This window comes from Fukomys damarensis, unplaced genomic scaffold (genome assembly GCF_012274545.1).
Source record: "Fukomys damarensis isolate Sample0158 unplaced genomic scaffold, DMR_v1.0_HiC HiC_scaffold_23, whole genome shotgun sequence".
Taxonomy (NCBI): Eukaryota; Metazoa; Chordata; class Mammalia; order Rodentia; family Bathyergidae; genus Fukomys; species Fukomys damarensis.
The window spans coordinates 42,008,620-42,019,123 of NW_022900935.1; the positions used below are offsets into that span (position 1 = coordinate 42,008,620).

General features: G+C 41.3%; 1 protein-coding gene across 1 annotated transcript in view; it reads right to left on the bottom strand.

The window, feature by feature from the left end:
• Camta1 (calmodulin binding transcription activator 1) overlaps positions 1–7,366 on the bottom strand; it is a 696,092-nt gene extending 688,726 nt beyond the window's left edge. Inside the window, exon 1 of the mRNA XM_033767633.1 lies at positions 7,346–7,366. Within this exon, the coding sequence (XP_033623524.1) occupies positions 7,346–7,348 (3 nt within the window). The 5' untranslated portion in view covers positions 7,349–7,366. The remainder of the gene's footprint in view (positions 1–7,345) is intronic.
• Positions 7,367–10,504: the final 3,138 nt, after the last annotated feature.

A 10,504-nucleotide genomic window follows, 5' to 3' on the forward strand; every position in this document is an offset into this window, starting at 1 on the left:
TTTTTTTTTTTTTTTTTTTTTTTTTTTTTTGCACAGACAAAAGCGTCAGCGAACTTTCAAATCAAAAAAACACATTACAAGAAACCAACCTACTGGCTATGCAGACTAGCTATTTGCCCTCTTGCAATCTGAAAAGTTCAATTTCAACCTAACAGTGAATTACAGTGTTTCACCAAGGAAGCTTACTGTATTAATAAATTAAAGCAACACTGTGTTTTTAAGGCAAGATGCTTGGGTGCTTGAGTTAGCCAGGAGTTCCTAAGCATATAGTAGATCCACAAAAAGGATTTTTATCTCCCAAATAGGTACAGAGATTAAACATAATCCCAGCTGTCTTTTCTGTAGAAACTGACAAGCTGATCCAGTCATTCAAATAAAAAATACAAGGGAGCCAAAACAGTCAAAATGATCTTGAAAAAGAACAGAATTGGAGGTCTGACAGTTCAAGATTTCAAAACTTATTATAGCCAGGCTTGATGGCACAAAGCTGTAATCCCAGCACTCTGGGAGGCTGAGGCAGAAGGATCAAAAGTTTGAGGTCAACCTGGGCCACGCAGTGAAACCCTGCCTCAAAATTAAGAAAAAGGGCTGGGGATATAGTTCAGTGTGAAGGCCCCAGGTTCAATCCCCATATCACCAAAAAAGAAATAACAAAATAAATCACTACAACATTATGGTAACCAAGGCAATGTGGTACTGGCAGGAGGACAGACACACCTAGAGGAACTGAGACTCCAGAAATAAACCTTCACTTCTACAGTCAATTAATTTTCAACATGTGTACCATTCAATGGGGAAAGAATGGTCTTTTCAACAAATAGTAGTGGATATCCACACGAAGAATATAGTTGGAGGCCTACCTCATATCATTTATAAAAATTAACTCAAAAATGAATCAGAGACCTCAATACAAAAAAGGTAAAAATACAAGGTGCAGTGGTGCACAACTGTAATCCCAGCTACTCAGGAGGCTGAGGGAGAAGAACTGAAAGTCCCAGGCCAGCCAAGAGCCATCTAGCAAGACTCTATCACAGTAAAATAAAAAATGAAAGCACTAGGGATGTAGTTCAGTGGTACAGTACCCACCTAGCATATGAAAGTCTCTAGGTTTAATCCCCAGTATCACCAAAAACAAAGCTAAAACTATAAAACCTAAAAGATACAAAGTTTCATGACCATGGATTAAGCAAGTTTCTTAACTATGACACCAAACACATAACACAAAAGAAAAAAACATATATAAGACTTAACCAAATTTAAAACTTCTGCACTCCAAAACAAGAAGAAAAGGTGGGTGTGGTAGCACAAACCTACAGTCCCAGCACTCTGGAGGCTCAGGCAGAAAAACTGCTGTGAGGCACCGCGCCTGTTCCTGCATTTGAACTCCAGTACCACAAAAAAAGAAAAAGGACTATCATGAGTTCAAGGCCAGCCTGAACTACATAGCAAGACCCTCTGTCTCCAAAAAAAGACAAAAACATAATAAAAGAAGATATTTATAAATCCAATCTGCTAAAGGACTGTTATCGAGAATATATAAAGAATCCCTACAATAGCAAAAATAATCAATTCAAAACTGGTAATGAAATTGAACAGACATTTCTCAAAGCAGACACACAAATGGCCAATAAACATATGAACAGATGCTGTCAACATCACTAGTCATTAGGGAGAAGCAATCACAACCACAGTGACAGACCATTTCCTCCCAGACAAGAGTGGCTGTGACAAGAAGATGGACAATAACAGGTGTTGCAAGGATATGGAGGAATGGGAGCCCTCACACACTGCTGATGGAAATACAATACAACGCAGCTACCTTGGGAAACAAACTGAAAATTCCTTGAAAATTAAACATACAGCAAATCTACAACACACCAATTCAACCCGGAGGCATTTTACCCAGAGAACACAAAAACATGTCTACACAAAAACCTGCTCATTAATGTTCACTGTAGTATTTTTTCATAATGGCCAAGAAAGAAGGGTAACTCAAATGTCCATCAACTGGTGAAGGGATAAACAAAATATGGTACATAGCCTTACAGCAGAATACTCTTCAGACATGAAAAGAATGAAGTAACAGTACAAGGATGGACCACAAGAGCATTGTGCCAAAGGAATATGCCTGTCACAAAGGAACAAATACAGCAGGGCTCTGTTTATACGGACTGTCCAGAATAGGCAACCCCATAAAGACAGAAAGCAGACTAGCACTATATTGCCTAGGGCAGTGATGGCGAACCTTTTGGAGCTTTCAGTGTTAACGAACAGCCCACTGTGGCACATGTGCCATAAGTTCACCACCACCTGCCTAGGAAGACAGAGAATGGGGTGTGACTGCCAATGGCTACAGATTTTCTTTTTTGAAATGAGTAATTACTGGTGATGGTTGCATGACCATGTAAACAGACTAAAAAAAAAAAAAATCACTAAATTTATAAAGAGTGAATGCTGTGGCATATGTGTGATTACAAAATTAGTTTTTTAAAAAAGGAATCAACTGGGTGTGTTGGCATACAACTATCATTTCAGCTACTGGGGAGGCCGAGGCAGGAAAATCTCAAGTTCAAGGTCAGCCCTGGGCAAGAGAGGGAGACCACATCTAAACAAAACAACACCAGGAAAAAAAAAAGATCGAATCCCCTTAACTACTAAAACTATGTGGATGGCTATGGTTCTTCAAAATATTACATACTTTCCTCTGTTAAGTGAAACATAACACTAAGCAGTGCTTTCCTGAATACTGTGTACTCAAGGTCATTACTTCAAAGTTCGATTCACTCAGCAGCTGCAAATTCAGGCAGCCCACTGTTGTGCAGGCCCTCAGCACCTCACTATGCATGCAGGTACCTCCAAGCTACTGTTCTTCCAAAGTCTTCCACCTGCCTTCTGGAATTCTGTCTCCTCCCTCTACCACAAGAAAGAATGGGAAGCAGATTCTGAACAGGAAGAACACACCAAGGAAAAGCTGAAGGACACATTCAGGCGGCCAGACCCCTAAGCAGCTGTTTGCTGTGTTCTCCCCTACATGCGCACCTCCAACCTTTGGAGTGTACTGGTTCCCTATCAGGGTGAAAGGGGAGACACTAGCCCAGATAAATGAACTCTGACACCAGATGATACTGACCTTACCTCCTACTACCTGCTCTACTTGAGATCACCCACAGGGCCAAGGCCACAGACCACTGCATTCTGAGGTGTCTTGCTTTGCCACCATTCAAAGCACCAGCTCTGGGACAGTCACAACACCCATAGCTGATTTATTCCACACACCCTGGAGACTGACTGAGGATGTTTGGCCTATCTGTAGCTGCAGTGCACATTTTCTCGCAAAAAGTTTAATCACTGTAGCAACTGAACATGAGAGGTCCATTCAGCAGTCAAAAGTCTTTCTTTTACAATGCTTGATGGGGAGAGTGGAGGTACCAGGACCCCTGCCACAGCCCCCTTCTCACACACTCTCATCCCAGTCTAACACCTCTAAATGATCAGCAGGCCACTGATGACCCATGGGGAGGCACACTGGCCTGAGGGACAAAACAGCAAAGAGGACTCGGGCTGAATCTCTGTCTTGAGTGCTTTCCCATGGAGCCCTCACCAGTGGAGCAAATGACGGTTAGTGCCAAAGCCCAAACCAGGGCTGGGACATGCAGGGGCCATGACAGGGCCCACAGCAGACTACACCTGCAGGCAACTTAGGCAAGGAAGCCAGTGCAAAGGCCCTCTACGAGGAGAAGCAGAAGGGAGCAGCCAGAGGTAAGAGCAGAGACAGGAGACTTGGTGTCTTGACAGAAGATGACAGCTCCGTCCGAGAGGACATCCAATCCTGGGGCTCCAGGACCAGTTCCCAGACTGTCCGGCTGCACTGAGTGCTTGCCCTGCAGGCTGAGACAGCTTCTGCTCTGTCAGATAGAAGCCCACTGGGCCTAAACTGAGCTGCTCTCACTTCTTACCTCCTTTGGCATCGAACCCAAACAACCTACCTCCCCCAGGGTGCACTCTTAACCTCAGACTTCTCAATGAGCCAGCCAACTGTCTTTACAAATGTAAACACTACAAATATCAAAACCTCACCTAAAAATCACTTTCTGAATAAATTAACCTCAGGGCCTGATCACCATTACTATTTACTTATTTTTGCAGATGTATGATTTTTTTACTAACACACAACCTCAAAGTTTGGGGTAATGAAAATATTATATGTATTCACTCTTAGAACCTTGTAACTACTACCGTTCTCATTAGACTTCAAATCCATCTGAAGTTTGTTTTAACAGGGGTAAAATATACCCAACATAAAATTTACCATTCTAGTAGTCATTTTTGAGTGTACAATTTAAGGGCAGTAAGTGCTTTCATACCGCGAAGCCTCCTCACCACCAGCCACTGTTTGTGTTTGCAGTGCTGTGAATTGAACCCAGGGCCTCACACATACTAGGCATTAAAAGCATTCTGAAAATCATAACTATTTATTTTTACTAAACAAGCAGTTTCTACTCCCTCAGCTAACAACAAGGGCAAGGACCTCATCCGGGAGGTACAGTGACAGGATGAGGAGGGCAGCACAGAGCACCCACCACAACTTGGAGCTGCCCCAGAGCAGCTAAATCCATCCTCAGCTCCTCAAGATGTGGCCACAGAGGACAGGAGACTAAAAATACCTGAAGGGGACAGATAACTGCTGTCAAGGGTATTCTGCCCAACCTTAGAGGTCAGCACTATCATCATATTTGAAACACAAGACACACAAGCAGCAAGGGTCAGATTTAGAATAGATTCCCTAAAGAAAGACTGATGTGCCTTCTCTCCCAGAATACCTGAAATAAATTTCTGGGCTTTAAATCTGGTCAAGTAATCTATGATCAATTTCTGGAGGACCCCTAGGCAAGTACTTCAAAAGCCCTGAGCATTCACCTCCTTTCTACTTGTTACAGCTCTCTTTTTAGCACAACAGCCTGCATCAATAAAGCTAAATGAGGAAGAAATCACCATCAAAGCTTTGTCAAAGCATATGATTCAGCCAGCACGTTTCATAAGGGCAGATATGAAAAGGACAAAACGGGGAATGTTTACAAATACCAAGAACTTTAACTCATCCCTCAGTATCTTTTAAATACTGAAAACAAAACTTTCAAGAAATGAATTATCTTCAAAGCCTCCCCAAATGACCTATACAGCCCAGGGAGTGTGTCCACATGAAAACTCTGTATGGTGGCAGTGGGCCCAGGGCAAATCCCCTATCCATGTGAGTTTCTTAACAGAAAGAGTATTTACTGAAGTACTGGCAACTGATTCATTTTAATAACTTATACTAACCAACTCCAGAACACAATGCACAACTACCCTGAACATAAGCATCTAAGTTTAGCAGATACTTTTTCAGGTATAATTAAATATTGTTTTCCCAAATCACAAACTTTCTCATTCATATCTGAATAAAGGCCTTAAATCTATCATAGGAAATAAATATGAAGACTGAACATTTTCATGTTATGCATCTTTTGTTTGTTTGTTTGTTTTTTGGGGTGTTTGTTTGTTTGTTTGGTACCAAGGATCAAACTTGGAACCTTGCGCTTGTGAGGCAGGCGGCAGAACCACTGAGCTAAATCCCCAGCCCGTTCGTTACGCATCTTTTTTTTTTTTAAGTTTAATTTTTAAAGCAAATACTCAAAATGTGGTAAACACACAAATGTGAAAAATTAGTCTACTATATACACCAGACAGGACGTATCTGGGTGGCTATAGTTTCAGAGTCTTCCTACAGTGCTTGAACATACATATTTGTTCTTGACCCGAAACAAGTACCTCAAAAGAAAAAAAATCAAATCAGGTACATGAGCAAAGCAAGTGAATGTTCACACATCCAGCTTCATTTTTTTAATCATCCAAAGGCAGAATAGGGAAAACTTTAGGTCATCTCTAGGACATGAATCCCCTGAAAATCATTACTCATTTCACAAGAGCTGAGGCCTGGAAAAGGCAAGATGAGAAGCTGGACCAGAATCCAGTGCAATGGATGGAAAAGACCAATCTGGTAAGGATGAGGTATGAAGATCAAGGAAAGAGAGAGGGACTTTTCCCTAATGGTTCACAGAAATGCCACTAGCTGGGGCCCTGGGTTCCAATGGCCAGCATTCCAAGCTATCAAAAGAAAACAGCACTAGGCCAGGATCAAAGTAGGCTTGTTCTAAATGCCTCTGGGAAATCTAAGGCCTTCACAGCCAAAGGACTAAACCAGTGGTGGTAAACCTATGGCACATACGTCACACAGTGGGCTGTTTGTATCACTGAAAGCTCTAACGGGCTCACCATCGCTGGACTAAACCATCCCTGTGTGGTTCAAGGTAGGACAAAATGACAATGCTGACACTACAGCAATCTTCTGAACACTGTGAAACCTGATCATTACAGCCAGCAACTTCTCATAAATCCTACAGATACACAGTTCTGAAAATTAGAAAGTTCTCACAGAGACCCTCTACCATTAAATGTCCCTCTCTCAGATTCCTTCCTATAAACCATATTTACGGAACATCTAAACTTTTCAGTTCTTAGGGAAAACCAAAGATATCATTTAAGCCTTCAGATGTGTATCCTGTGCTACTTGCCCCTACTTTCTTTTTCTCAGTGCACCCAAATGAAGGAGAGCCAGCTCACAGAGCGCTCATTCCTGCCACCCTAGACGACTCAGTGCAAAGAACACGAAGCTCCAGCCCCATTTACCAGTTCCACGGATGCGCTGGGAAGAGACGATGTCTGGGAGGTGTCAAAGGGATGTAAAAGTCATCCCAAGAGTCAGATGTGCTGGCAAGGCCCTGGGTTCAATCCCAGAACTAATTTTTTAAAAAAGAACAAGATGTGGGCTGGGGATTTAGCTCAGTGGTTCCACTGCCTGCCTTGCAAGGACAAGGTCCTGAGTTCAATCCCTGGCACCAAAAAAAAAAAAACAAAAAGAACTCTGGGAAGAGACGATGTCTGGGAGGTGTCACAGGGATGTAAAAGTCATCCCAAGAGTCAGATGTGCTGGCAAGGCCCTGGGTTCAATCCCAGAACTAATTTTTTAAAAAAGAACAAGATGTGGGCTGGGGATTTAGCTCAGTGGTTCCACTGCCTGCCTTGCAAGGACAAGGTCCTGAGTTCAATCCCTGGCACCAAAAAAAAAAAAAAGTAAAAAGTGATTACAGTTCAAATCATCTACTCTAACCCTGAATTATAAACTGAGCTAAAACTGTACTTCCTAAATGTAACACATTTTTATTTCTAAATGTTCTTAGCAATTAAGTATCCAGAAACTCAGCAAACCCCCAAGAAAGCAGAGAAAATGAACTTTTTTACAGCTCACCATTCATCAACCACGGGAGGCTTGAAAGATGCGGTAGGCCAGAGGCCCAGCCTCCAACATGGCCCTGCAGAAGAAAACTCCAAACAGGATTTAAGAACTGTTTTCACTAAATAACAAGAAGTGACCTCCCTGGAGGAGAAGCTGCAATCCACAGCCACAGAAGTGCATGATGAGGGAGATGAAATCTGACTCCAATACAAAGGATACGGTGCCAATTCCATTAACAATAATAAGATACAGGGCCAGGGATTTAGCTCAGTGGTTCTACCACCAGCCTCACAAGCACAAGGGCCAGAGTTCAATCCCTGGTACCCCCTGCAAAAAAAATAATAATAATAATATAGCCAGGTATGGTGGCGTATGCCTGTAATCCCAGCATTCGGGAGGCTGAGGCAGAAGGATTGCTGTGAGTTCGAGACCAACCTGGGCTACATAGTGAGTTCCATGTCACTCTCAACTACTAGTGAAACCAAAAGTAATAATATATTACAAATATGTGTCAAGAATAACAATGCTCAAAAAAAATCCAAATTCATTCTGAAAGTAGCTTGAGTAGAACATAATTTACTCTCCAAGCCTAACCTCTCTAAAATAAGTAGATTCCTCCAATTCAGCAAAATTATAAAATAAATGCTACTTTATAACAAAGGAACTACAGCACAGTGCTCTGAACTCCCAACAGGAACAAAAATTTTATGTCAATATGTTCACAATACAGTTCAATCCACAAAATCATGAGATAATTAAACTGACTGTTTTTAGATTTCAATCTGTTTGGCCCGGAACCTTATCCGAACTGCACTGATGCAAATCAGCGTGAGCAACTACAAGCTAGCGAAGTAACGCCAGTGTCTTATCTCTCATTTTACCTTTTATCGCTGATTTATGGGCTGACTGATGGTAAACTGATTTGTGCATGTGCCAGAGTTAGCTCAAGAATACAAAACAAGAAAAGGGATCTGGAAGCATCAAATTCATGAATGGAAATGCTGACGTCACAGTTCAGCTCCCAGTAGAGCTCAGAGTAGAGTGGGGAGAAACTGTGATCTCCTGGCGCATTAAGGCACCAAAGCCACTCAGTGAAGAAAACAAAGTATGCCTTCCTTGGTCAGAATGATGGGAAAGGGCCACAGGAAACTGCTTTTCCCTAGACCCTAGATACACAATGCTAATGGTACAAACAAGCCTAACTTTTAAAGCACGCTTCACACCATGAAGGTCATAGGTGACAGTTTGTAAAGACATGGTCCAATCGGAAGTCTTCCTCCTACCCTGTCACCTATCATTCAAAAAGGCACATGGTACAGACGAGGAGCAGGCTGTCCAGCACTGCCACACTACACTGCATTTTAAGTAATTCTGAAGAGAGCAGGTGGAACTCAATGACCAGAGGCGAGCTGCTGGGACTGCTACATGAGGAAGATACAAGGTTATAATCTAATGATGTAATATAAACTAATAAGAGATTATAAAATTTTGATTTATTTGGAACTATTAAAAGCATCCAGTGGTGGGGATTATTCACATTTTTCATCTCTTGGCTGAGCCGGATTGTATTGTATTACAACTAGTAATACAAACTTCTGCAAAATTTAGACACAATTTACTAAAATCCTTTTATTCAGGACACTTAAGTCACTGATTCCTAGATTCCTAATGTTTCCCAGGAAATTTAAGGTTATTACATCACTAGAAAATAACGGTGACCCTCAGATCCTTCACAATCTCTATGAAGCACAAAACTACAAGGACATTCAAACAGCCTAAAATAGCCACTCACTCAAAAAGGGTTTTTTTTAATTTAAGCAATAAATAATTGTGCCAATAAACATTTTAAAAAGCTCTTATTAAGTTAAAATGCAAACATGCCAGTTTTATCTGTAAATCTAAAATGTTAAAAGAGATCACCACCTCCCATTTCTACCACAAATATCTTTGATAGAACATCACTACCCCCTTGTGGATTCGCAATAAAAAAATCCTTATCTGGAATCTACTTTTCAAATGTTTCCATTCTGCTGAACTTCTATCAAAGTTTATACTTTTCTCACTATGAAGGGCTATTTTATTTCAATTATTTTTTTAAAGAGAAAAAGAAACGGCATTTAAAAATAATCCCATCAACTGCTTGGTTTTCTAAACGCCCCCTCTGGGAGTGCATTCTTCATACACGCTGCGTGTGTCAATTCTAAAACAGTAACCATATCAGCTTCCCACTTTTCCTAGAGTATTTGAATCCGCACTTCTGATTATCACTTTGAGATTATTTTTAATCATAAATGGGTAATTGTCTCATTGTAGCATCTTCCTGCTTTCATAACTTCATATTTTACACCTATTTCTTATTATTACTCCCACATGATTTGCTATCCAAGCACCTAGAAAACCAACAGACACATGCCTACACAGAAAAGACTTTTCAGAAAAGGATTAAAAACTAAGTCAAGTTTTAAAAAGATAAGTTCAAATGTATTAATACACTTTCAGAAATTACTCCTGGCAGTACTGTATACTTAAAAAGTACCAATAAACTCAGTAAGATTTAAAAAAAAAAGTAACTCCTGGCAATCTAAATCAGCCAATAAGAGAAAAAGATAATACCTGTTTTTCAAAACTTAAAGGCTTTCTTTCTTCTCCTTTTTTTTCAGTTGAGAGTACCTCCAGATGCACCTGTACCTCATGCTAACAACACACAGACACATCTTGCAGACCGTAAAAGATTAAACCAACTTAGCTACCTGGGTCCTGCCTTGTTGCAGACCCAGACTTGGCTGAAAGTGAAGCCACCCCTGCTGTGACATGTGGGCGGCATGGAGAGGGCAGAAGTCCTGACTAGCTGTCCAGTCACCCTGGAACCCAGCTCCTGTGCTCTCCTCTCCCAGATGGTGCACACAAAAGCAGGGCTAGAGTAATATACTGCTGCCAATATTCATTCATTAGGTGGGAATAAAGGGGAATAACTAAGCCAGTTTCCATGTGTTACCTTGTGGTAAATGATAAGCAAAACTGGAAGATACTGCAGTCTACTGAATGAACAGACACTGGCTCCAAAAGGGTTTCTGCACGTCAACCCCAGTGACACAACATAACATACCCACAAGGTACTGGGTGCACACCTGTCCAAAGCTAGAGACCAAGTATGGGGCAATCAGAGCCAGC